At 44.4% G+C, this 27,919-nt stretch overlaps 1 protein-coding gene across 1 annotated transcript in view; it reads left to right on the forward strand.

Moving 5' to 3' along the window:
* The window catches only part of LOC108637289 (multidrug resistance-associated protein 4-like), a 104,534-nt gene that overhangs the window by 42,964 nt on the left and 33,651 nt on the right, over nt 1–27,919 (forward strand). The window contains exons 11-18 of the mRNA XM_018056441.1: nt 1,331–1,522; nt 10,784–10,878; nt 11,100–11,186; nt 18,053–18,149; nt 21,760–21,957; nt 22,918–23,058; nt 23,625–23,662; nt 24,355–24,449. Coding sequence (XP_017911930.1) covers nt 1,331–1,522; nt 10,784–10,878; nt 11,100–11,186; nt 18,053–18,149; nt 21,760–21,957; nt 22,918–23,058; nt 23,625–23,662; nt 24,355–24,449 — 943 coding nt within the window. The remainder of the gene's footprint in view (nt 1–1,330; nt 1,523–10,783; nt 10,879–11,099; nt 11,187–18,052; nt 18,150–21,759; nt 21,958–22,917; nt 23,059–23,624; nt 23,663–24,354; nt 24,450–27,919) is intronic.

Raw genomic sequence — 27,919 nt, forward strand, 5'->3', positions numbered from 1 at the left:
GGCAGCCAGGTTCTGGGGCGAGACAGACATGCAGACATATTATTTCAGCCCAGTGTCGTGAGTGCTCTAGTTGTGTGGATGCACACACGCCACGTCTGAGTGATGCTGAAGATCGGAAGGAAATGTGCACATGCAGAACAAACAACAAAACAGCAACAAACAGCAAACAAACAACAAAATCAGAAATCTAAGTGTGGGTGCGGGGCTCCCTGCTGGCTCAGTGGTAAAGGAGGCCACCTGCCACTGCGGGAGACACAGGTATGCTCTCTGGTTTGGGAAGATCCCACATGTGGAGCAACTAAGCCCGAGCACCACGACTGTTGGGCCTGTGCTCTGGAGCCTGGGAGCTGCAACTGCTGAGCCCGCGGGCCACAACTGCTAAAGCCTGCCCACTAGAGCCTGTGCTCCTCAACAAGAAAAGCCCCGTGCACTGCAATGAAGGCCCAGTGCAAACAAAAATAAATAAAATTAGAACTGTGGTACAGCGGAAACCAACACAATATTGTAAAAAATAAATGATAAATAAATAAAAGAACTCAAGATAAATAAAATTATTTTTTAAAATGTGGGATGTGTGCATGAAAGGGTGCTGATTTCCTCTATGATGGACTTTTACTCTGCAGACACAGGTCACTTCGGAGTTCTTTCAGTTAATCATCTTTTGATATATTCTTCACACATAGCTTTTTAAGAACAAGTGTGTGTCAAGCAAAAGATACTCAGATGCAGGAGCAACTAAATTAAACATCAGATACAGAAAATACACATCCTGCTGGGCTGCTCTGCTAGACAAGGATGTTAACATTCTTAATTACTCTTTCCTGAGTAGAACTTCATTTGAAGGATACTTGGGCAGAGTAGATTGTTTATACTGTTGGTATACTATATTCCCTGGCGGCTCAGATGGTAAAGTCTGCCTGCAGTGTGGGAGACCCAGTTTTGATCCCTGGGTTGGGAAGATCCCCTGGAGAAGGAAATGGCAGCCCACTCCAGTATTGTAACCTGGAAAATCCCATGGACAGAGTAGTCTGGTGGGCTACAGTCCATCAGGTTGCAAAGAGTCGGACACGACTGAGCGACTGAACTGAACTGAACTGAACTGAAGCGATTTCACGATACTATTAATATATTCCTTATCAGTCATTTTTTCCCTTGACTTTTTGTGTTATTTTCAAATTTTTTTTTTTTTTTTTTATCAACTGCGACTTTATCCTGTTGAAGGAAAAGGTTCTATCCTGTATCAAGCACCAGGGTGGGGTTGGGTGTGCTGCTCGGCGTGTTCAGCCCTGAGTGCACCCTGTTCACGTGTGTGTGCTGCCGTCTGTTGCAGTCATCACTGTTGAGCGCTGTCCTGGGGGAGCTGCCCCCGAGCCAGGGGAAGGTCAGCGTCCACGGGAGGATCGCGTATGTCTCTCAGCAGCCCTGGTTGTTTCCAGGAACTGTGAAGAGTAACATTTTATTTGGGAAGAAATATGAAAAAGAATGGTATGAAGAAGTAATAAAGGCTTGTGCTTTGAAAAAGGTGAGTAATGACTTGTGAGTTGCATTTATTTGAATTTCAAATAATGATAGTGTTGATTTAAACTACAAGGTTTGTCAGAATTTCTTTTTAAAAAAAATGGAAAGATTTTTGAATGTTGCTTAATTTTTAAAGTTGGTCTTCTGGGTTTTTATGCAGGCATATTTACACATACTGTCCTTTTAACGCTTATGGGATAATGACACTCACAGAATACCTTTTCGTTGGGGAGGGGTTGTTTCATTCTGTGAAGTTTAGTTAGCTTTTAACTTTTTTAATGGAAAGCTATAAAAACTTACAAAAACAGAGAGCACAGTGCAATGAACCCTTCATGTACCTAGCCCTAGTTCCAGCCAGGATCAGCTGGTGCAGTCTCGCTGCGACTCTACCCCTGCCCTCGGCCAGCCCCACCCCACCCCAGAGTGTTGTGGAGCAGAGCCTAGACCTCAGATTAGTTCATCTGTGAACACTTCATTAGTTTTCTCTAAAATATAGTAAAGCCTTTAGGGAAAGAAAATCACTATATTTCACCTGAAAAACACCTCAAGTTCCTGAATATCATCGACCTGCTAGTCTGTGTTTGCATGTTTTTGAGAAATCTCCACCACTGTTGGATACACTGTTGGATCCACACAAGGTCTGCCCCTGTACTTAGCTGATGCTTCCTTGTTCCCTTTCAGTCTGTGAGTGTCTCTCTCCACTTCATTTTTGACTTGTAATTTATTATTTAAGGAAACAGGAATGCTTTAAACTTTCTTTTTAATACTGCATCATTTCACTGAGGGAGATTATTTTCAGAAATGCCATTGCATTTCATGGAAATGGTGAGATGAAAGGTTTAACTGTACGTTGGGATTTAAATAAGATTAGTGAATAAATGATGAGAACTAAACTTAACTGATAGAATTCAATTTTGCAAAAAGAAAGGGAAAAAAGTAAATAACGTTAAATAGTATGTTACTCTCTTGGGTTATAAAAATCAGTGAATAATAGTGTCAAAGGGTTCCCCACCACCGCCACCCCTGGATTCTGTTCAGTGCAGTCTGGACATCCCACTATTCTCTTGTACTGTGAGGAAAAGACAGGGACAGATCTTTTAAGGTGGTGTTGAAGACTCCAAACCTGCTTTGTGAGGAAATGGTAATTCTGCTCTAACAATGACTTGAACAGCATAGGTTATATCCGGTGAGTGTGTGCGTGCTAAGTCATTTCCATTGTGTCCGACTGTGCGGCCCTATGGACTGTAGCCTGACAGGCTTATCTATCCATGGGATTCTTCAGGCAAGAATACTGGGCTGGGTTGCCATGCCTTCCTGCAGGGGATCTTCCTGATCTAGGGATCAAACCCTCGTCTCTTATGTCCCTGGCATTGCCAAGTGGATTCTTTACCACTAGTGCCAGCTAGGAAGCCCTGTGGCAGGTGAGTAGCCTTCTACAATGATGTGAACAAACGAAATCGCTTGTTTAATGGGCTTGTTTCTTTATTCTGGGTTCTTGTTCATGGGTGATTGTACGTTTGTGGAAATGATGTCAAATTAGCAGGAATGGCTAGATTTTTATTAAAGGGTGTAGATACCATGTAAGAAAAGAAGGGATAGCAAATATAGAACAGTGGGAACAGTAGTTCCCATTTATTCAGAGTCCATGTGCAAAGCCTTTTTCTGTGTTTCACACGTGCACGTGCACACACATAATTTAGGTTTATGAGTTATTCATTCTTTATGAGTGTCTTCAATGTTCCTATCCTCACTTTATAGTTAGTATAACTGAGGCCTGGTGCGATGAGACACCTCATCTCTACATTTGCAGCTCAAGTTCAGATCCCAGGGATCTGGTGCTTTGCCACAGCCTCGTGGGGTGACTGCACCAGTAACATGGGCAGTGTTTTGGGGCTTTACCCACCCTGGGGCATCCGTGCAGCACAGACTCTGGTGGGAATTGGACCTGCAGGACTGGGCTGCACAGTGATTCTTCTGTATGTGATGTGACGTTTCTATAAACATGAACTACTCTCCTGTTCTCGTGCATAGTTGGGACATGGAGTTTGGGCCTTTCATGCCCATCCCCTCCTTGGCAGAAAGGGAGGCCCAGCGTGGTGAAGTAGCACAGAGGAGAGTTCTGGCCCCAGCTTCATCACTCGCCCGCTGTCACTCTGGACATGTCCTGTTACCCGCCTGGACCTCTGACGTTTCTGCAGCAAAATGAGAACATTGGGTCAGAGGGTTTCCAGGAACTTTTGTTTCTGCTCTGAAATGTCATGTATGACTCCAATTAATAAGAGGCCAGCAAGGTCTTTATGACACCTGATGACTACTTAGTAAGTTGAGAGAGCCTCTGTTTGTCTCCTTTTGGATTCCAGGTATCAGGATGGTCATAAGGCAATCACAGGAAATAATAGCTTTCTGGAGTTAGTCTGGCCTGTAGACACAGAGACGGCTTGTGTGGTAGAAAAGGCTTGGCCAGGCTTCCCTCATAGCTCAGTTGGTAAAGAATCCATCTACAATGCAGTTTGATTCCTGGGTCGGGAAGATCTGCTGGAGAAGGGATAGGCTACCCATTCCAGTATTCTTGGGCTTCCCTGGTGGCTCAGCCGGTAAAGAATCCACCTGCAATGTGGGAGACCCAGCTTGGATCCCTGGTTTGGGAAGATGCCCTGGAGAAGGGAAAGGCTACCCACTCTAGTATTCTGGCCTGGAGAATTCCATGGACTATAGTCCATGGGGTCAAAAAATGTTGGACAAGACTGAGCAACTTTCACTCTCACTTTGGAGAGAAGCAGTCCTGGGTAGTAACTCCAGATATGTGTCTCAGTTTCCATTCTTATTAAATGGGGGAGGGTTGGGGTTACAGTAAAGGCTATAGAAAATGCCTGTGAAATGTAAACAAACCAGAGTTTCAGTTAATGGGGGCTATTGTTACTATTCTAACCTTTTTCTCTTCATCCATTTATCCATCCATATAGATATAATAAAGATTTCTCCTTACCCCTACATCCCCCAAATCCTGGAGGAAAAGGCATAAAAAAGCAACATTTATTTAAAAAAAAAATAAAAAAAATAAAAAATAAAAAAATAAAAAAAATAAATTGGAGGATAATTACAATATTGCGATGATTTTTGCCATAGATCAACATGAATCAGCCATGAGTATACATGTGTCCCCCTATCCTGAAGCCCCCTCCCACCTCCCTACCCACCCTATCCCTATCCCACTGGATTGCCCCAGATTACTGGCTGTGGGTGCCCTGCTTCATGCATCAAACTTGCACTGGTCATCTATTTTACTTATGGTAATGTACATGTTTCCATTCTATTCTCTCAAATTATCCCACCTTTGGCTTCTCCCCTGAGTCCAAAAGTCTGTTCCTTACATCTGTGTCTCCTCTGCTGTCGTGCATGTAGGATCTTCATTACTGTCTTTCTAAAAGCAACATTATTATATAACATATGTTAGTAGCAACTAGATGGATTATACTAGATCTTATTGAAGGAACTATTTAAGTTCATTGAGCTGAAAATTTTTCTCTTACAAAACAGGAAGACATGAAGTAATCAGACTGCAATGATGATTCAGGCTGATGACATCAACTCCAAGGTCTAGGAGTCAGAAGGTTCAGGAATTGAGTCCCAATCACTCTATTGACCAGATGTTTTGTTATGTTTTGTTTGTTTGTTTGTTTTGATCCTTACAGGCCTGTTTCTTCATCTGTAAAATTGAGATAGTAAAACTATCAACCTCATGAGGTTTTTTTGAGATTGAAATGTGGTTGTTATTTTAAAGCACCTGATTGCTAGGGACATAACAAGTACTCTGTAAATGAGTTTTAAAATAAATTAATTCTTAAATATAAGCTCAGCCAGATTCTAGAAAATTATATCCATAAGTGTGACATGTAAGAAAGAAGTATTTAACTTCTTATGGAGGAGTATTTCACTTCAGTTATTCAAGATATTTCTATCAGTGCTCTACACATAGTACACTATGTAAATCAACAATAACAATATCCTGTTACCCAGTATAGTGTGTACCATTTGTTACCTGTTATCTTTAAGACATTTGAAAATGTTTAGTAAACATGTATTTAAAGGCATCAAATTGATAAATTCTAGTTTAATATTTTTCCACATAGATCACTTACTTGGACATTTCTTTTCAGACTGCTTTGACAATCATCAGATAATAAGTTTATTGATACTTATATGTCTAGGTGTAGAGGCCTTCAAGTCTTGAGTTACTTTAATGAGTTGTCTTCATTTCAAATATACCTTCAGTCACCATCTGGGCGGCATGATGTGAAAGAGAAGGCTCTGAACTGACATGAGCTGGTTCAGATTCCAGCTCTTCTGTTTAACAGCTGACCAGTGATGTAGTCCTCACTCAGTCTCAGTTTCCTCATCTGTGAAATGGGGCCAGTACTTACTGTGCATCTTGCTGTGAGGATTAGAGATAATGAGCATCAGGGTCCAGCACAGAGTTTGGTGCACAGATCTTACCCCCCAGGAGCTGAGAGAAGCTGTGTGCACATGTACAAATGATGGAGCAGAATAAGATGGTCCTTTATGAAAGATGAGAGATGTAAACAGAGCCTTGGGAACCCAGCAGGAAGAGAGATGAGTACAGGATGGTTTCATGGGAGAGTGTGTTTGGGGTGAGGCTAGAAAATGGGCAGGATATTGACAGGCTGTGAGAGAAAGAGCAATTCCAACTGGAAGAAAAGCTGTGAAGGAAAGCAGGGCCTCTTGCTGTTTGACTCTGTAACCCAGCCCTCCTCTGCCTTGGCCTCACCTCTGGCCCCCGTTAACCATTTCAGCAGTCTGCTCCATGGTGCTGCTACTGTAAATCTCCACCATCGCTGAAGGGCCCTTGATGTGCTTCTGGGCGGATGGCATCCAACCAGCATCACCGTTTCCTAGTTTGCCTCTAGTGTGTGTGTCTGCTGTTCAGTGAGAGTTGGCTAAATTTTTGGGTTTCCCTGGTGGCTCAGATGTAAAGAATCTGTCTGCAATGCAGGAAGACCTGGGTTCACTCCCTGGGTTGGAAGGATCCCCTGGAGAAGAAAATGGCAACCCACTCCAGTATTCTTGCCTGGAGAATTCCGTGGACAGAGGAGCCTGGTAGGCTATAGTCCATGGGATCACAGAATTGGACATGACTGAGTGACTAACACTTACTTAACTTTGAGGTAACAAATATGAATAAGAACACTTTCCTGTCAGTGGAAGGAACTATAATATATGCTCAACTCAGGCTTTTCCCCTTTAATCTAATCAGAACACATTGGCTGAGAAATCAACTTGACTTCGTTTTACTTCAAAGCCTCCTAAATGTTTGTCCCCTTGGTTGCTTGTTCATATATAATTTGCAGAGTCAACACACACTCAAAGTATTACTATTAGACTCAGAGATAATTTCTTAGGTCCTGGAAAGAGAGGCCATGAGTGCCTTTTCTAGAATGTGGTTAAGATTGCTGTATTACAATGTTGTGCTATTTTAAGAAGAAAACCATTTAACAACATAAAATCAAGCATAAAAACTAAGCGGAACAGTTTGCAAGGACTGTGAACAGTGAAAGAGAGGCCCAGTAATTCTGTGTGTGTGCATGAGGCTGAGAACATAACACAGCCCATTTTTTTCAATGAAAAACAAAAGCAAGAGATGGTATTAATTTCTGAGCTCAAAAAGAAAGAAGGTGAGATAATTATAAATTAACACAACAGAACATTTGCTGCCTTTCATCAGATGCACCTGCATTAAGATTTGAGTGAGTGGAGAATCTGTGTGTGTCTGTGTTTTGTGGTTGTCAGGGAGGGTTACGATGGAATCTCTTTCTTCTGTGGTGATCATGTGCTTTGTATGTTACGACTGACACTGTAAACAGGGTCCTGTTGTTGGCTTGATGAGAAAATAGGGATCAGTCACCAAGAGGAAGTTATAATCAACTCATGTCCATTTTTCATTTGTGCAGGTGTTCACACACTTTACATTCTCACAGCATCCTTGAGTTCAGTGACTCTGGTTTCTGCAGCACATTCTATAGAAGAGGAAAATGAGACTTAGGGTGATCAAAGGACTTGCTTGTCATGGTGGCACCAGCGTGCTACTTGCTTTCTCCCCAGATTTGCTGCAGTAGAGACAGAGAAGTGAGGACTTCATCTGCAGAAAGGTACTGCTGTGCATCCTAGGTTGATGCATGAGGGAGTTAGTGATAAAAACTGCAAACAAACCCTGTCTATGACAGAATGTGCCAATTGATAATTACAGATAACCTAAGACTTCTTATATAATACCGTGGAACTTAAGTCTAAGGCAGAGGAACCAGGGATCAAATTCCCAACATCTGTTGAATCATAGAAAAAGCGAGAGAATTTCAGAAAAGCATCTACTTCTGCTTCATTTACATGATAAAGCCTTTCACTGTGTGGATCACAACAAAGGGTAGAAAATTCCTAAAAGAGAGGGAAATACCAGACCACCTTACAGGCCACCTGTGAAACCTGTATAGAGGTCAAGAAGCAACAGTTAGAACTAGACATGGAACAACAGACTGATTCCAAATTGGGAAAGGAGTACAAGGCTGTATATTGTCACCCTGTTTATTTAACTTATATAAAGAGTATACCATGTGAAATGCCAGGCTGGATGAAGCAAAAGCTGGATTAAAGATTGCTGGGAGAAATATCAATAATATCAGATATGCAGATGACACCACCCTTATAGCAGAAAATGAAAGGAAACTAAAGAGCTTCTGGACGAAGGTGAAAGAGGAAAGTGAAAAAGTTGGCTTAAAACTCAACATTCAAAAAACTAAGATCATGGCATCTGGTCCCATCACTTCATGGCAAGAGATGGGGAAAGAATGGAAACAGTGACAGACTTTATTTTCTTAGGCTCTAAAATCACTGCAGATGGTGACTGCAGTCATGAAATTAAAAACGTTTTCTCCTTGGGATAAAAGCTATGAAAAACCTAGACAGCATATTAAAAAGCAGAGGCATTACTTTGCCAACAAAGTTCTGCCTAGTCAAGGCTATGGTTTTTCCAGCAGTCATGTATGGATGTGAGAGTTGGATCTTAAAGAAAGCTGAGTGCAGAGGAATAGATGCTTTTGAACTGTGGTGTTGGAGAAGACTCTTGAGAGTCCCTTGGACTGCAAGGAGATCAATCGTAAAGGAAATCAACCCTGAATATTCATTGGAAGGACTGATGCTGAAGCTCTAATACTTTGACCACCTGATGGGAAGACCAACTCATTAGAAAAGACCCTGATGCTGAAAATATTGAAGCCAGGAGGAGAAGGGGATGACAGAGGATGAGATGGTGGGATGACATCCCTGACTTAGTGGACATGAGTTTGAACAAGCTCCACGAGATGGTAAAGGACAAGGAAGGCTGGAGTGCTGCATTCCATGGGATCACAAAGAGTCAGACACAACTGAGTGACTGAACAACTTCTTAAGCCTGATTTCTATCGTGTCATTTTGGGAATGTACCTGTCATCTATTGTCATTTTCCCCATGGTACTCTGGGGAAAATAGGCTGATTTGTCTATTTACTTGTTAAATAATATTCAAATATAACTTTTGATTGATTCCCAGATCCTCAAGTTACAACTTTCTTTCCTTCTTAGCTTTGAGTTTTTCCTGCTTTCACAGACAAGCATCTACTTAGTTCAGCTGATCTGCTGGGTGTCCGTTGAGCACACTGTTTCTTTCCCTTTGGTTTTCCTGCCCAGCTTGCTCTTTCTGCTCCCATTTCTTGTACAAATCTTGTCTATCACTCACTTTAAGTATCACTGTGAAGACTTGGGTCAGGTGTTATCCCTTCTCTGAAAGTGGGAAGCTGAGCCAGAGATCAGCAAAATGTCTTTTTAAGAGACACTCATTCCTTGATTAAAAACAAGTCCTGTGCGTTCACTTCCTGGGCCACCAGCTCTCACACCTGTGTCTAGCACAGACCTTCACACCTGCATGAACAAATGCAACATGACCCCACTGGGAGGTCATCTCAGTTGTCCATGGGCAAAGTTCCCTAAACCTTCATCCACCATCTTCCCCAGCTCAGTAAATGGAGACCCTGTCCTTCCCCTTCCTCACCCCAAACACCACAGTCTCCTCTTCTCTTACAGCCACGCCCGTCCTGTCAGCTGGTCTTTCGGACTCCACCTTCAACATGTGCCTGGAGTGTGACCCCATCTCTCCATTCCCACTGCTCTCACTCTGGTCCTGACCACCGTCATCTCTCACCTCGATTATTCTGGGAGCCTCCTCACTTGTATCCACCCTTCCCCTTCCCCACTTACTGCCTTTTTCTGTAAAGCACAGGAGTGATTCCTTAAAACCTCAAACAGGTCCGTCCTCCCCCTCCTCCTGTTACTGGAGTGCCCCCAGGCTCCTCCTGCTCTGTCTCCGCCCTCACTCCCCTCATTCTTACTCAGCTCTGCTCTCCTGCCTCCTTGTCCTGAATCCCTTGGGCATCTCCCCTGTGGCCCCTGCACTCGCCCCTCCCTCTGTGAGGAGCAGCCTCTCCAGGTCTGCCTGAGCACCCCCCCTCCAGATCTGCTCACACCCTCTCTGAGAAGAGCCCTCCAACCCCAGTGTAGACTCACTTCCCTTCTTTACTCTTCACCTCCCTGAGCCGGCTACCTTTTTCTTCCTGTCCTCAGTACTTGTGCTCAGGTTAATTTTCCATATCGTCCATCTTCCATCATGGAAAGAAACTCTAGGAGCTTTGTTTCTTCACAGCTGAGTTCATTGTGCCCAGAGCAATGCCTGTCATACAGTAGGTCCTCAGTAAATATCTGTTAAAATGGTCAAATGCATAGATGCTGTGCAAAACTACAGAATGAAAACAAATGAAAAGCACTGAGAGGTTTTTTTTTTTTCTTTTTCTTTTTTTAATGTTCAAGGTCACAGTTTAGTTACCCTGACTTATACCCACTGCTCTAGCTTCCCAGGTTGCTTGGTGGGAAAGAATCCACCTGCCAGTGCAGGAGACACAGGAGACAGTGATTCGATCCTGGGTCAGGAAGATCTCCTGGAGGAGGAAACAGCAAACCCCTCCAGTGTTGTTGCCTGGAGAATCCCACGGACAGAGGAGCCTGACAAGCCCTAGTCCATGGGGTTACAAAGAGTTGAATACGACTTAGCAGCTGAGCATGCATGCACGGTAATCAAATACTTGTATGAGGAACTGATGCTAAAAGTGTAAGATGGTAGTAGACCACATTTTATATCTTTTTCTTTCCCCTCTTTTCTATCTGTATAGGATTTACACCTTTTGGAGGAAGGAGATCTAACTGAGATAGGAGACCGAGGAACCCCGCTGAGTGAAGGACAGAAAGCCCGGGTCAGCCTCGCCAGGTGAGTGGGGTTCAGTTGCCATCTGCCCCTCCTCCTCTGCGGCTCCTAGTGGACGTGAGCACACGGACTCTGCTCACTGGGTGGGCCTGTGTGAAACTGGATCTTGGCCCTTTCCCTGAGCTTGTAGAAGGAACATGGAGTTGTTGGACACCATCATGATTCAGAGATGAGACCCAAGGAGTGTGAAGTATCATCTTCTGACGTCTCTCTACGTTTTCTAGAGCCGTGTATCAAGACGCAGACATCTACCTCCTGGACGATCCTCTCAGCGCAGTGGATGCAGGAGTCAGCAGACACTTGTTCGAAGAGTGAGTTTGCTCCTGTTTCCTATCGTTTCTTCTTTCCAAGAGCCCTGTAGAGATGAGGGAAGAGAGCTCAGGAAGGTCTTTGTGCTCCAGGAGACTCAGCTCACTCTGCCCTGGTGTTCCTTCCTCCCCTCCCTTCCCTCCACAGAAGATCCATCGTAGAGAAATCTTGCATCCTGATGAGTTCAGGACAGGAAAATACAGCAGGTGCTTCCAGTGTGTGTGTGGCGGGGGGGCATTGGGGTCCATGCTTTAGGGAGTGACAAACAGATGGCAGTTTCCCTCCTGCTACTTGCAGTTGATTACCAGACACTCCAGGTGGATCCAGACCCCAGGAGTAAGAAAGATGATGTAGGGTTTTTAAATCAGAGAGTGAGACTCTATAACCTGGTACTTGGCTGCCAGTTTTTTTTCCTCGATCATTTGCTTAAGGCACGTTAGAAGCGAAGTTTTCGGTACTGACATAGGGCTTTCATGGAAAGACCCTGTTGGCTTATGCTTGTTATTCTATCAGTTTGGAAATAAAGTCTAGATTTGAGAATCATTTATCCCACATTTGAGTATGATTTCAATCATTTCATGTTATTTCATGGATACTTACTAGGATTAATACTTAGACACTACAATGTAGTGTCACCTATAATCTGGCTTGAGTCTTGACTCTCATTCCTGTTTCTAAAATGTGGAACTTGTCAGTGGCTCCTGGTTGGCTAAACAGTGACTAAAGTAAAACAACTCTGGTTCTTTTCTGTGTATAATGTGTCCTAACACACACTGGCTGAGGCCTCTTATGGAGTCTAGTCTGGCCTTTTTGAAAGCCTTGCAAACTTGTTTTTTTCCTATAACAGCCTTCACATCTCCCCCACGGTCAGGTCGTTGCTGTTGTCCACTTTGTTAAAGCCAATGAACCTTCCAGCTGCACTTAAACACCCTGCTGTGTGCACTGAGATCAGTGTCTTACGGCACAAATCCTTAGTTTACAAGGAGGACAGTGAGCCAGGAGAGGGGAAGGACCCACCCTGGGCAGAATCAGGGAGACTAGGATGCCCAGCTCTCATTCCTGCTTCTGAGGAACCTGTCTCTACATGGAGCTTGTTAAGACAGATGCCTGAGTGAAAGCTCAGCACACTCAGGATTTTGAGTGTTTTAATACAGGATAGTAAGTACCGAGTGTAAAGTGGAAGTGTCAGCTGGAGGGGAAGTACTGAAGCAAGAGTAGAAGCTCAGGTGTGGAGGGAGGAGGAAGCAGGGCTGTGAGGAGAACATCAGGCATGTCCTAGCCTGGAGGAGGCGGGGTGTGCAGCTGTTTGGAAATTCTCTCTTTCAGGTCCTGTGTTAGTTTCTAGCACTATGTCTGTCCAGGCTGCTCTCACAGGAAGCAGAGCTGAGTGGCTTTAGAAACAACAAGTTTTTATCTCATGGTTTTGGAGGCTGGGAAAGTCCAAGTCAGGGTGCTGAAAGATTCAGTCTGGTGAGTCCAATTCCTGCGGCCTCATGTGGTGGCAGAGGTGAGGGGGCCGTGTGGGTCCCTTTTATCAGGGCACTAATCCCTTTCATGCAGGCTCCACCCTCATGACCTGGTCCCTCCCGATGGCCCCACCTCCTAATACCAACACAGTGGGGATTAGGTCTCAATAGATGACTTTTGAGGAGTAAAACATTCCGTCTATAGCAAGTTGTCACAGATGGGGGTGCTCAAAGAATAGAAATTAAATTTGTCACAGTTCTTGAGGCTACAGGTTCACGGTGTGGGTGGTCTGGTTCCTCCTGAGACCTCTCTCCTTGGCTTCTGACCACATCCCCTCACTGTGTCCTCACATGGTCGGGGTTTTCTCTAGTTGCAGTGGGCAGGGGCTACTCTCTAGCCATGGTGCATGGACTTCTCACTGTGGTGGCTGCTCTCATTGCAGAGCACAGGCTCTATGCGGCATGGACTTAGTAGTTGCGGCTCCTGGGCCCCAGAGCACAGGCTCAGTAGTTGTGCTGCATGGCCTGAGGTGCTTTGCGCATGTGGGAGCTTCCTGGACCAGGGAGGGATCCTGTGTCTCCTGCACTGGCAGGTGGATTCTTTGCCACTGAGCCACCAGGGAAGCCCTCATTTGTATATTTTTGCTTATATAGCTGTTGCCTTAGGAGACTGACCTAAGAAAACATTGATATAATTTATGTCAGAGAATGTTTGTCAGAGAATGTTTTGCCTGTAATCTCTACTGGGAGTTTTATGGTGTCACGTCTTATGATTAAGTATTTAAGCCATTTTGAGTTTATTTTTGTGCATGGTGAGGGAGTGTGCTCTAACTTCATTGATTTACATGCTTGTGTCTCTGTCCTTGTGTCTTAGTCTCTTCATCGAAGCACACCAGTCACGTTAGATTAGGTCCAGTATAATTAAGAGTAATAATTGCCTTTAAAGTCCATGACACCAAATTCTAAGGTACTGATGACTCAGGTGACCACATGTGAATCTGAGGGGACATGACTGATTTACAGCAAGTCCAGAAGAGCAAAGTAGAGACTTCAGCAGAGTCAGCAAATGTGAGAGGGAGGCCTGTGAGGAGCTCTGGGGTCTGGACACTAGGAGCTGGCTAGGAGCTAGGATTCCACATCCACTAAGCAGGCATTGTTAGACTTTGGTGGAACCTGCCCTTGTATAAAACGTGCTTAGTGTTGGGATGATAAAAGAGTTGTGGAGATGGATGGTGGTGATGGTTGCACAGCAATGTGAATGTACTTCATGCCACTTAGCTGTGTGCTTAAAATGGCAAAAACAGTAAATTTCATGTTCGGTATATTGTAACATACATACAAACCTGCATAGTGGCACAGAATCCTTGAGAATAAGAGGGAACAGGGCAGATGACACATGGCGTTGTCTCCAGCTCTCTGATCTGACCCCCCTTTCCCAGCCTCTCCCATTCATGACTTGATGAGTTTTCCCTTAGAGAAGTGCCTTGTGTCTTGTCACGAGTTCAGTGACAGGAGCTCGTGCTGTGACAGAGATTCCCCACCCCCGCCCTCCTGGCATCATGAGTGTCTCAGCCTCCTTGTTCCCAGCCCCACCCTGAGCTCACTAATGTGTGTCACCCTGTCTTGTGAGCATCTGCACAAGTTCCCCATCAGGGCAGGAACAGATTCTGCTAGTCACTGCATCCGTGTCACAGGGAAGGGAGAGCAAGGCATTTTGGTGCCAAGTACAGGGTGCTGATCGCAGTTCTCCTGAGTTCTTTTTCAAACACTGGAGATATTTATAAAATCCTCTCAAATATTTTGAATGTTCTGCTTTGGATATATACTTGATGGAAGCAAGCTTAAGACTGCTGTTTGTAATCAGAACCACATTCTCTAGGGAAAGTTAAAGCAGAGAGCGTGAAAGCAATTTAGGAAACCACTCAGCAGCAACTGGAGAGTGTTCTCAAGTCAGAGAATCGGATGGAACAATATGCTGTGAGAGATGGTGGTCCTGTGGAAGCTTGGTCATGGGGAGCGTTTTGTGTTACAAATGAATGACTCACACTTCTGCTTGCCATTAAGTTTCCTTCAGTCATGAATTTATATCCAAGGTCATTGAGGTTCATGACTTTTACGGCTTATGCTGTGAACACAGTGGATTCTATCAGCTACAGAAGATGAGGGCCTTACATGAACTGATGCAGCCTCACCTGTGTCCAGCCATGGATCCCATCCTGGTTCAGCCCCACATCACTAGACCCCTGCCTCCTGCGTCATCAGATCTTGGAGTCTGTCGTGATCAGACTTCCACGCTACTGTCTACACAGCTCACCCTCCTGTCTACATAGCTCACACTCCTACTCCAGCCCTTCACGGACACCTCTGCCCATGCCCCCGCCCCGCCTCCGCCTCCCCCGCCCTCCGCCCTCAGCCCACCACCACATTCACAAAGCAGCTCCAGGTCCTCAAACAAACAGGCTTCCTTGCCGTCTGCCCCCCTCAGCCTTTCCAGCGCATCCGCACACCCACTCGGTATCCAGCTGTGCTGGCTCTGTGGGGTTCTTTCTCACCCCTGTCTGTCTGTACATACTGGTCCCTCTGTCCAGAGCCAGGGAGCAGTGCGCCAGGACACAGAAGGAAGGTGGAGGATGGGACCTGCCATTCCCACCTACTCCGCCAGGGGGCGCCCGTGCCCTCTGTCTTCCCCCAGCTCTCAGTGGGTGCACTTGACCATATATGAGTCCCCCTGCCACCCACTGTAGCTCAGTTGGGAAAGAATCTGCCTATAGTCCAGGAGACCCGGGTTCGACTCCTGGGTCAGGAAGATACCCTAGAGAAGGAAATGGCAACCCACTCCAGTATTCTTGTCTGGAAAGTCTCATGGACAGAGGAGCCTATAGTCCATGGGGTTGCAAGAGTCAAACACGACTTAGCCACTAAACCACCACCACCACCTGCCACCCATAAACTATGAATGCAAGAAGGTGCCTCCGTCCAGCGTCTTCTGTCCCAGGAACCCTGCACCTGCTGTGCCTTCTTCTAGGATGTTTCCCCAGTTAGTCTCAGGGCTCCCGTGTCTCCACATCTCAGACAGCAGCTGCCCTTGCTTTTCCTTGAGAGCACAGGTCACAGCCCAGTAGCACATTTTCTATACTTATTCACTGTGTCCTCTACACGGTGCACAGTATTGTCTTCCATTTTGATGTGTGGGTGGATCCTCAGCACTTAGGACAGTGTGTGGCTCCTCAGCAGACCTCTGCTGATTGAATGAATGAAGGTGGGGACTCTGTCTTATTTGTATCGCCTCTACCACGGGATGTGTTCCCTCTTAATACAACCCTTATATAGGATTATATGTGGGATTATAAAATTAACACAGCCTTTATATAGGAATAACTGTTATACAACTGATTGCTGACTCAGTCATTTCTGTGGCATGACTTGGAAATCTTTAAAAACTTGGAAAATAGTGTATTTTTCTAGTGATTTGGATAAAATCATTATTTAGGGAAAAACCAAAGCCATCAACTGATCACTTCATTGTAGTTATTTGTATTACCTCATCTGTGATAGGTTGTTAGGAAGAAAACATCTTAAAACTTTTGGGTTGGTTCATCTTGGATGTAGCAACCCATCAGATCTGATTAACATCCACCTTTAGGGACAGAGGATGAGATGGTTGGATGGCATCACCGACTCAATGGACATGGGTTTGGGTAGACTCTGGCAGTTGGTGATAGACAGGGAGGCCTGGCATGCTGCAGTTCATGGGGTCACAAAGAGTCAGACACAACTGAGCAACTGAATTAAACTTAGGGACTAATGGCAGGTAATTATGAATTAAGGAGAAAAAATTCTGTTTAAAAGCTTTATACTAAGTTTGAAAAGGTGTTGACCAAGAAACTTAGTTATGAATGCTGAGCTAACACATGTAAAAAGGTAAAAATGAATCCTTTTAGGCTTAGCGAAGTGATGGTGTATGTGTTTACATCCCAGGGTCTTATTTCTGATCACAGACCCAGTGTCCAGAATGTCCTGTTAAGAGTTTCTGTCCTGAGTCCAAAGCACATGACCATTTGTGGTTAGGGAGGAGTGGAGAAAGGGGCTGACATTTACTGAGCGTATTGATGGTTTGATTTCTTAGAAGGTATGGATGAGTTCTCATTAACGTTGTTCTGAGGTGAACAAACTGAGGTTTAGTCTCTTGTCCGATGTCATCAGGCTCCTGAGAGGGACTGAGCTGCAGCCTGCTGCCTCCAGTCTCTCCATCTGACTCACTCACAGGCTGAGCTCTGGCCCAGGTTTCTGAGATTTGCTCTGTGAAGGGCTGGGACACTCAGAGTACCTGCCTGGAAACCTGCCTGTGGTCACTGGGGCCCCGGACCTGAGCATTTGCTTCCCTGGAGGGGTTGTGGACCCTGTGGAATGAGACTGGGCCTGAGTCCCTAGGGGTCTACATTTGAAATGTAGGAATAGGTTTTTTTTTTTTTTTTTCTTCTGTGAAAAAAATATAAGGTTGAATACTGAGGGTGTTTTGACTAAGAGAACTGGTGGGAGCTCTGAGCATTGGGTGATTTCCACTGTGATTTGGGCCATGTTCTTTACTTTGGAGTCTGTTCTTTACTTTCATGTTTGGAAGTTGTTCAGTCCTAATGAAAGAAGACTTGCTTCCTGGATGGAACTGGGAATGTTGCAGAGACTGATAGAGGCCCCTCCGGCATTCATTTTCTAGCTAATATTCTTTGGGAGCAAGTGTCTAGCAAATACACTCTGACAAAGGTTCCCAAGAATCTATTAATTTTTTGTTGTGAATATTTACATCATTAATTATAAATAATCTCCTTGAAAGCTGTCTAAGAATCTACACATTATTAAAAGACATGAATCCCTCTTCTCCCATTCCCAAATAGCGATAAAATAGTGTTTTAATTTAGTCAGGTTTTGTAATCTTCGGAGAAGGAAATGGCAACCCACTCCAATATTCTTGCCTGGAGAATCCCATGGACGGAGGAGCTTGGTGGGCTACAGTCCATGGGTCACAAAGAGTCGGACACGACTGAGAGACTTCACTTTCACTTTCACTTTGTAATCTCGGTATTGCTCAGCTGTTTTCCTTTATGAAATATGTAAATAATTGCTAAGCTGAGTTTCAGAGGAAAAGACTTAGCTGTTAGTGCCTCCTTCAATGAACTGGCTTTAAAATTTTTTTGGTAGCACTCAATTCAAATTTGCTGCTGATAAATTTAAGAACCTAGTTGGATTAATTGAGTTATGTTTATTTAATTGTTATTACTGATTCGCATTTAAACTAAAGATCTTTGACTGCTGTGTGGTCTTTGTCTCTCTTTTCAAAATATAAGTTTTCAATTTGCGGCACTCCATTAATGTGCTTTTGCTTTCTGTACCTTTTACATTTGTAGGTGTATTTGTCAGGCCTTGAAGAATAAGATCACAATTTTAGTCACTCATCAGTTTCAATACCTACAAGATACAAGTCAGATTCTGGCACTGAAAAATGTAAGTAATTTCTAGAAGTCTGTGGAATTGCTAGTCCACGTATGTTGAAGGACGGACCTCCTTTCTGGTCACTTTCCTTGGGTTAGTGGTAAACACCGTCTTCTCCCTCAGTTTTTCACCCCCTTCTCAGAGCTGGTGTTCATGCCTTGGATGATGACTCTAAAGGATGTCACTACTACACTCTAAGCCATGTAAAACTAAAGTGTGTAAAAGTGAAACCACAGGGTTATTGAATCATCCCTATTCTAATGAAATTTCTTAAGGATAATGATGTAATTTTATTTAGAACTTTTTATTTTCCTCTTCCATGACTTAAGTCAAAGTGTATTACTTAGAAATTAGAGATTCTATGGTCTGCTGGTATCCAGGTGATTGTCATACCTAGGCTGCCTAAAAAGCATATTGCATTAACACCAGAAGTGAGGTTGGGTAGCCGAGCACCTGGGTCAGAGATGCCCACTCTGCCGGTGTCTCCAATTGCTGGTCTCACTGCCCAGGTCTCTCATGTGTGTAGCAGGAGGACAAAGCTCTCCTGTTCTTATGGGGATGGATGTGACAAAGATGAAGTGAGGGTGACATCCTGGCTGCCTCCCTGAGGAGCTGGTGCCTCATGGGGTCTGAGTGACATGAAGGTGAGGGCCTTGCAACACCTGGGGGAGGGGGCCTGAGGCAGGGGGTGCTAAGGAAGGAGTTGACCTGGCAGGTTGGAGGAACAGCAGGAAGACCAGCGTGTCTGAGGGGAATGGGCAGGGGATGTGGAAGGAGCTGGTCTCCGAGCAGTGGGCAGGGGACTGGAAGTGAGACGGAAGTCTTGGATGGTCCAGAGCAGAGCAACAACGTGGTCTGACATCAAATTTGAGAGATTTCTATGATGGTCACTTGAGGGGTGACAGCAGAAGCAATTTGAAGTCTTAGTAAAGCTGAGAAGACAGAAGTGTGTCTCAGGGTAGAGTACCAGTTTCTAGAGCTGCCATGATGAAGTACCGTGAACTGAGTGACTTCAACAGAAGTTTATTGTCTCCCTGTTCTGGAGACTGCTGCTGCTGCTGCTGCTGCTAAGTCGCTTCAGTCGTTTCGTCTCTGTGCAACCCCAGAGACGGCAGCCCACCAGGCCCCCCTGTCCCTGGGATTCTCCAGGCAAGAACACTGGAGTGCGTTGCCATTTCCTTCTCCAATGCATGAAAGTGAAAAGTGAAAGGGAAGTCCCTCAGTCGTGCCTGACTCCCAGCAACCCCATGGACTGCAGCCCACCAGGCTCCTCCGTCCATGAGATTTGCCAGGCAAGAGTACTGGAGTGGGGCGCCATTGCCTTCTGACTACAAATCCCAAATCCAGGTGCTGGCAGGGCCGTGCTCTCCCTGACGGCTCCAGGAGACAGTCCTTCCCTCCAGCCTCTGATGTTCACTGGCCTTCCTTGGTGTTCCTTGGCTTCTAACTGCAGCACTGCGGTCTCTGCCTCTAATGCCACATGGCCATTGTCCCCGTGTCTGAGTCCCTTCTCGTGAGGACGTCAGTCATACTGGATTTAGGGCCACCCTGCACCAGTATGACGTCATCTTAACTTGATTGCATCTGCAAAGACCCTGTTTCCAAATAAGGTCATGCTCACAGGTGTCACATTTGAACTTATCATTTTGAGGAGGGGCACCATCCAACCCACAGCTCCTAGCATGGTTGGGAGGTGGGGTGGAGATTAGTGAGAAGTTTTCAGACTTGGTAGTAGTTTGATGCTTCACTTCTTGGCTCATTGACCTCTGGGCTTCAGTGCCTTTGTCGTTAACCCCTGACTGTTCCACAGGCCCTTGGTCAGATCCCTGACTTATGAAATGAATCTCTGCTCCAAGATTATTAAAATACAGAACCTCTATCTCTCTAGAAGCAGTTCCATGTGTGAATTCCTCTACACTCCTCTAGCAATGGGGGGAGAGCCTATGGTTTTTCAAGCTTGAGAGCAGTTGATTTCATGCACAGAGGGGGCGATTCTAGTGTGTAAAACTCAGTGTTGACAGGGTTATGAGCAAAGGCTCAATGGGCAGAATAACCTATTTAACCACTCCCTAGATGTTTTAGGGTCACCTTATTGCTTCCTTTGAGGACACTACCCTCAGTTTTACTACTAACAAAACAACTATCTCTCCACTGGTGAGCACCCTTGGATAAATCAGGGTCCATCCTCATTGTCTGGTCCCTCTCTCACAGCAGAGAGGAGATGGTCCTAACTAGGGTCCTGGGCCATCTTCTTCCACCTGAGCTGCCTTACCCAGAGTTGCTCTTATTTGATGAGTTTTGCATCATGAGGTTTTTTTCCCTAGTGTTTTGTTTGCCACTGAGTGATCAGCTGCATCTTGTTTCAGGGTCAGAAAGTAGTGAAACATCTGCACATTATTCCATATGACTTTGTAAGGGAGGGAAACTGCAAGGATGTGTCAGTTCAGTTCAGTCGCTCTGTCGTGTCCGACTCTTTGCGACCTCATGGATTGCAGCACGCCAGGCCTCCCTGTCCGTCACCAACTCCCCACACATGTTCAAAGAACATGATTAGATTGGCTGTAGTTTAATCAGCTGCCTGATTGGGGAAGCCTTGTTGGCTACTTGTGGTTGGTTGGTGCTAAGTTTTTTCTTGGATCTGTGTACACTGATTATGGCTTAAGTTTTGATTTGCAGGCACAGACTGCCAAGCATTAGCGACACCCTGGCCTCATGGCCTCCTTGTTCAGTTACTTTAATAAATGGAACATTGAATTTTCATCTAGGGACTTCCTTGATCCTTGTGACCCTAGAATGCATTCTAAGTCCTCCAGACAGTTGTAAAGACCATGCAGCTTATGGGTTCTCTGTTCAGGGCTGGTTCCTACATGTCCTGTCCCAGCTGGGCACATGATACTGTGATAGTGACGGTGGTCAGTGAAATTTGATGAGCGACTCTTACCCATGCAGATGTGCTCGTGCCCACCTCTGTGTCAGTAATTTTCTTTTCTGGAATATTCTCCCAAGCGTTTTTTAAAATTCTGCTTTTCACATGAGGTTTCTCTCAGTTCTCATGTTTTCTCTAGAGACTGTGCTAATCCTCCCAGCAACTTCTGTACTTCTTGCTTCCCTAAGTCCCCACGGTAGTTATGTGAACGACCTCCATTTTTAACCCATGAGCACACGTTTCTTTCAAATCCCCCAGCACCTAACACAGGGTTTGGCAGAGAACAGAATGTTCAGTTCTGTGTTGAGTTGACTAGATTTCTCAACAAGAATTCTAGACCCAGAGATCTTTATTTTCTTCAAATATTATAATTTAAGACCAAATAACTTTTTGTGATTAGTATTTCAGTTGATTTAATATTATCGAGGGCTTCCCTGGTGGCTCAGATGGTAAAGAATCTGCCTGCAGTGCGGGAAATCTGGGTTCAATCCCTGGGTCAGGAAGATCCCTGGAGAAGGGAATGGCAACCCACTCAAGTATTATTGCCTGGAGAATCCCATGGACAGAGAAGCCAGGCAAGCTACAGTCCATGGGGTCAAAAAGAGTCAGACACAGCTCAGCAACTAACACAACATTATCACATGTAAATTAATTCCTCTAAAAAATTATTATTATGATTATTATTTTTTATTTTAGGGCAAAATAGTGGACAGGAGGACTTACTCTGAGCTCCTGAAATCTCGGATAGATATCTCTTCCCTTTTTAAGAAGGGAAATAAGCAGTCTGAACCATCTCCAGCTCTAGGAACTCCCACTCTGATCTCTGAGTCTTTGGCTTCATCTCTACAGTCTCCCAGACCCTCATTGAAAGATGCGGCTCCAGAGGACCGAGATGTGAGTTTCTCAGCCTGCAACACACCTGGTTCTGTCTGCTCTTGGTGACTTCATGGACCTCCAGTCTGCTCTGCTCGTGACATCTTTTTTTGTCCCAAAGTAGACTCTAAGGTTTCCAAAGTCTTATTCCGTGGAATTGATAGAAAAGCATGAAAGGAGCAAGCCTGCTTGGGGTTATCCTCTGGGTGTAGGATGGAGACTTTTATGGAGACCAGGAGTGGGTGCACTTCTGAATTTCTGGATGCATGTGGCTCTCACTGATATGAGAACTCTTCAATGTACTGTAGTTACATCCTACTTGCTCTGGTGGTCCCCAGGTTCCCTTATTCATCCAGACGCTTAATGGAAGACATCCTTAGACTGAGTCCTCCTGTAATCACATTAAATCAGCTACATATGTTGGAGTGTTCTGTCACTGCAGGTGACTGATGGTAATATTTTGCCCCATGGTCAGAGGTAACATGTGCAAAGGACCTGACACACAGTAGACACTTTAGAGTTAGTTTCCATCTTCACCTTTTGAGCCCCAACTGCATTTTATGTCTCCATCATTGAGTGACACAAGTCATCTAGAGAGATACATTAACTCCATAATTTTATATATTATTTTAGAATAAGCTTCTGTCTTTATACTTGAATCAGGTGTATTATACTTATGCTGAGAGTCATGGTCGACTTTAAGCAAAGTCCCCCAGCAGTGCATAACCTCGTGCAAATGATGTTTCCTTATTTCTAATGGATTCCTAGAAGTGGGATGGCTGGGTCCAAGGCTAAATGCACACATGGTTTGGCCAGATATTCCCGCACCCTTCTCCGGAGGATAGACCATCTTGGTGGTCTTCTCAGTGTGTGAGATGTGTCTGTTTCCCACAGCTTTGCAGTGGAGGGCATTGTTGAACTCTTGAAACTGGGAGTTCGTTATTTAGAATTTCATATCTCACTGCCTTTTTTTCCTTCCAGACTGAGAACATACAGGTTACACTACCTCTAGAGGACCATTTGGAAGGAAAAGTTGGTTTTAAGACCTATAAGAATTACTTCACAGCCGGTGCTGGCTGGTCTGTCATCCTCTTCCTTATTCTAGTGAACATCGCAGCTCAGGTATGTAAAGGCATTTATTTTGGTTTATACCCTCAGCTTGTTGTTTATATACTATTTATACTATATTTATTTTATAATTATTCTTAGATATGTGTTTTAAGAGATTTATTTTTAAAAAGTGGCTGAAGTTGTGGGATCTTGCTGGGTGAATGTGAAATCAGGAAGGCAGCTCTGCAGGTTGGAATCTCAGGCAGGAGCTGACCCTGCTGTCTTGAGGCAGAATTTCTTCCTCCTCCAGGAAGCCTCAGGATTTGCTCTTAGGCCTTCATCTGAGTGGACGAGGCCACCACAGTGCTATTCCTGCATTTTAAGTCCACTTGGGTTTGCATTGACATTGCCATATGTGTTGAACAAAGTCTTCTGGGAAAAGGGGGATATCTTTTAAAGATTTTAAAATGTAGCATGCCCTCCCCTGACCTGTGGTCATATGGGGCGTGGGGCTTGGTGCAAACCTGAGCTAGAAGGACCGTCTCCGTGTTCTGGAGCTTTCCCATCCCCCATCCTAGTGAGCGGATGTGAGGGCTCAGTGATGTCAGTGTGTGAGTGACTGCTGTTTCCTGCTCCAGGTTGCCTACATCCTGCAGGATTGGTGGCTTGCATACTGGTGAGTGGCTCCTGGTCTAACCCAAAGTGCTGTGAAATCTACACGAAGCTTCACTTTCCCACAGAGTCGGGTGGAGGTGGGGCTTGTTTCGTCTCCTCTTATGGCCTTACATAGTTTCCCTGAAGAAAAAGTAAACTTCTTGCGGGTGAGTATGATCACCCCATGGTCTCTCCCCTTGTCCCTCTCTTTAGAAGCTTCTTTACAGACTTTTTTTTTCTTTTTCTGAACTTTTTCTTTTGTATTGAAAAATAGCCGCTTAACCACATTGTGATAGTTTCAGGTGAACAGTGAAAGTCAGCCATACATATGCATGTAGTCATCCTTCCCCAAGTCCCCTTCTATCCAGGCTGCCATACAGCAGTGAGCAGAGTTCCTGTTCCATGTGCTATACAATGTCATTGTTGGTTATCTATTTTAAATATAGCATGTGCATGACCATCACAATCTCCCTAACTATCCCTTCCCCTCTGGTAACCACAAGTTCACTTTCTAAGTCTGTCTTCACAGACAGTTTTGAGAACTGAAAGTCATAATTCAGATTTTTAAAAGGGAGACACACAGAGGGTCTTGCGAGTTGGGAAACACTTTCCAGCATGAAACATGTTTCTCAAACTGAGGTAATTTTGTGTGTGTGTGTGTGTGTAAGTTCTATGTATATTTGCAGTGTAATATTTTTTCTTTCCTGTTCTTAGGGCGAATGTACAAAGTGACCTGTATTTTGGGGAACTTGTAAAAGAAGATGAAGATGTAGTGTTCATTCTGAACTGGTACTTAAGAGTGTATTCAGGTGAAGTTGAGTCATCCGCTCCATTATACCTGAGTCTAAAGTATTTACAATGAGTCTGTATGAGCAACTAGGGCTTTTAGGAGTAATTCAGTAATATCTTAACACATTGAGTGTCTGAATTGGATTTACTCTGTGAATTAACTTGAATAATTATTTTAAAGATCTACTAGAAGAAAAGAGGTTGAATGAGGACTCTTACTTTGCCATGTACTGGATTTTGGTAGTTAAACCAGGGTTGGCTATTCAGAAAATCAACCATTGAAAATATGTGGCTATTGTCTATTCTAATAGGTTGTTTTACCTAAATCTTATATCATTATCACTTCATTGTCCCATCACTTCATGAGAAATAGATGGGGAAACAGTGGGAACAGTGTCAGACTTTATTTCTTTGGGCTCCAAAATCACTGCAGATGGTGATTGCAGCCATGAAATTAAAAGACGCTTACTCCTTGAAAGGAAAGTTATGACCAACCTAGATATCATATTAAAAAGCAGAGACATTGCTTTGCTAACAAAGCTCTGTCTAGTCAAGGCTATGGTTTTTCCAATAGTCATGTATGGATATGAGAGTTGGACTGTGAAGAAAGCTGAGCACAGAATAATTGATGCTTTTGAACTGTGGTGTTGGAGAAGACTCTTGAGAGTCCCTTGGACTGCAAGGAGATCCAACCAGTCCATTCTGAAGGAGATCAGTCCTGGGTGTTCATTGGAAGGACTGATGTTGAAGCTGAAACTCCAATACTTTGGCCACCTGATGCGAAGGGCTGACTCATTGGAAAAGACTCTGATGCTGGGAAGGATTGGGGGCAGGAGGAGAAGGGGACGACAGAGAATTAGATGGCTGGATGGCATCACCGCCTCGATGGACATGAGTTTGAGTGAACTCCGGGAGTTGGTGATGGACAGGGAGGCCTGGCGTGCTGCAGTTCATGGGGTCGCAAAGAGTCAGAGACGACTGATCAACTGAGCTGAGCTGAGCTATATCATTATATGGGTGGGCAAGGAGATTGGAAATGGATCCCCACCCTGTGGTTCAAATTTTTGAATTCTGTCTGAATAAACCTTGACTTTTATTGATCTTGGATGAAATCCTCTGGCATCATGGACCCCAAATAAAAGCATTATTCCCTCCAAGGTATGCGTACTCCTCTTTACCACACTGCCCATCTTCGGCTTCGCTAGTTATTTGAGAAGCTAAGTAGAGGAAATCCAAAGTCTGGGATTAGATTCCATCTCTTTCTTCCCTTGAGATCACAGTGTTATCTCCTCCCCAACTGTGTGATTAATTTAACATTTGGTTTAGCAGACTAGTATTAACATGACTGTCTCTATTCACAAAAGTATTTAGAATATCTATAGCATTACATACTATTTAAAGCATATCTTCACCTAAAATTTCAAATATATTCTTTATCCAGTCATCTGCTGATGGACCTTTAGGTTGCTTCATGTCCAGTCAGTTCAGTCAGTTCAGTTGCTCAGTCATGTCCGAATCTTTGCGACCCCATGAATCGCAGCACACCAGGCCTTCCTGTCCATCACCATCTCCTGGAGTTCACTCAAACTCACGTCCACTGAGTCAGTGATGCCATCCAGCCATCTCATTCTCTGTTGTCCCGTTTTCCTCCTACCCCTAATCCCTCCCAGCATCAGAGTTTTTTCCAATGAGTCAACTCTTCACATGAGGTGGCCAAAGTACTGGAGTTTCAGCTTTAGCATCAGTCTTTCCAAAGAACACCCAGGGCTGATCTCCTTTAGAGTAGACTGGTTGAATCTTCTTGCAGTCCAAGGGACTCTCAAGAGTCTTCTCCAACACCACAGTTCAAAAGCATCAATTATTTGACGCTCAGCTTTCTTCACAGTCCAAATCTGGCTATTGTAAATAGTGGTGCTATGATCATTGGGGTTCATGTGTCTTTTTGAATTATGGTTTTCTCAGGGTACCCCAGTAGTAGGATTGCTGGGTCATATGGTAGTTCTATTTTTAGTTTTTTAAGGAGTTTCCATACTGGAATAGCAGATCACCTTACCTGCCTCCTGAGAAACCTGTATGCAGATCAAGAAGTAACAGAACTGGGCATGGAACAATGGATTGGTTCCAAGTAGGGCAAGGAGTATGTCAAGGCCGTATATTGTCATCCTGTTTATGTAACTTCTATGAAGACTAAATCACGCAAAATGCCAGGTTGGATAACCGCCAAGCTGGAATCGAGATTGCCAGGAGAATTGTCAATATCCTCAGATATGCAGATGACACTGCCCTTATGGCAGAAAGTGAAGAGGAACTGAAGAGTCTCTTGATGAAGGTGAAAGAGGAGAGTGAAAAAGCTTGCTTAAGGGACTTCCCTGGTGGTCCAGTGGCTAAGACTCTGAGCTCCCAATGCAGAGGGGCCTGGGTTCATCCCTGGTCAGGAAACTAGATCCCACATGTTGCAACTAAGACCTGGCACAGTCAAATAAATAAATATACATTTTTTTAATGGCTTAAAACTCAACATTCATAATACTAAGATCATGGCATCTAGTCCCATCACTTCATGGCAAGTAAATGAGGAAACAGTGGAAACAGTGACTTTATTTTCTTGGGCTCCAAAATCACTGTGGACAATGACTACACCCATGAAATTAAAAGATGCTTGCTCCTTGGAAGAAAAGCTGAGACAAATCTAGACAGTGTATTAAAAGGCAGAGACATCACTTTGCTGACAAAGGTCGATATAGTCAAAACTATGGTTTTTCCAGTAATCATGTACAGAGGTGAGAGTTGGCCCATAAAGAATGCTGTACACCAAAGAATGGATTATTTTGAAGTGCGGTGGTGAAGAAGAATCTTGAGAGTTCCTTGGATAGCAAGGAGATTAAACCAGTCAGTCCTAAAGGAAATCAACCCAGAATATTCATTGGAAGGACTGATGATGAAGCTGAAGCTCCAGTAATTTAGCCACCTAATGCAAGGAGTCCACTCACTGGAAAAGACCCTGATGCTAGGAAAGTCTGAGGGCAGGAAAAGAAGAGGGTGACAGAGGATGAGATGGTTGGATGGCATCACTGATTCAGTGGACATGATCCTGAGCAAGCTCCGGGAGATAGTGAAGGACACGGAAGCCTGGCATGCTGCTGTTCATGAGGTTTTAGAGTCAGCCACTACTGAGTGACTGAACAACAACGACAGTACTCCCTAGTGGCTGTATCCATTTACATTCCCAACACAGTGCAAGAGGGCTCTCTCTTCTCCACACCCTCTCTAGCATTTATTGTTTTCATACTTTTTGATGAGGGCCGTCCTGACTGGTGTGAGGTGATACCTTATTGTAGTTTTGATCTCACTTCTCTAAAAGTGATGTTGAGCATCTTTTTATATGCCTCTTGGCCATCTGTGTGTCTTCTTTGGAGAAATGTCTCTTTAGGTCTCCTGCCCACTTTTTGATTGGACTGTTTTTTTTTTTTTTTTCTTTTAATCGAGCTCC

Source organism: Capra hircus, chromosome 12, assembly GCF_001704415.2.
Source record: "Capra hircus breed San Clemente chromosome 12, ASM170441v1, whole genome shotgun sequence".
Classification (NCBI taxonomy): domain Eukaryota; kingdom Metazoa; phylum Chordata; class Mammalia; order Artiodactyla; family Bovidae; genus Capra; species Capra hircus.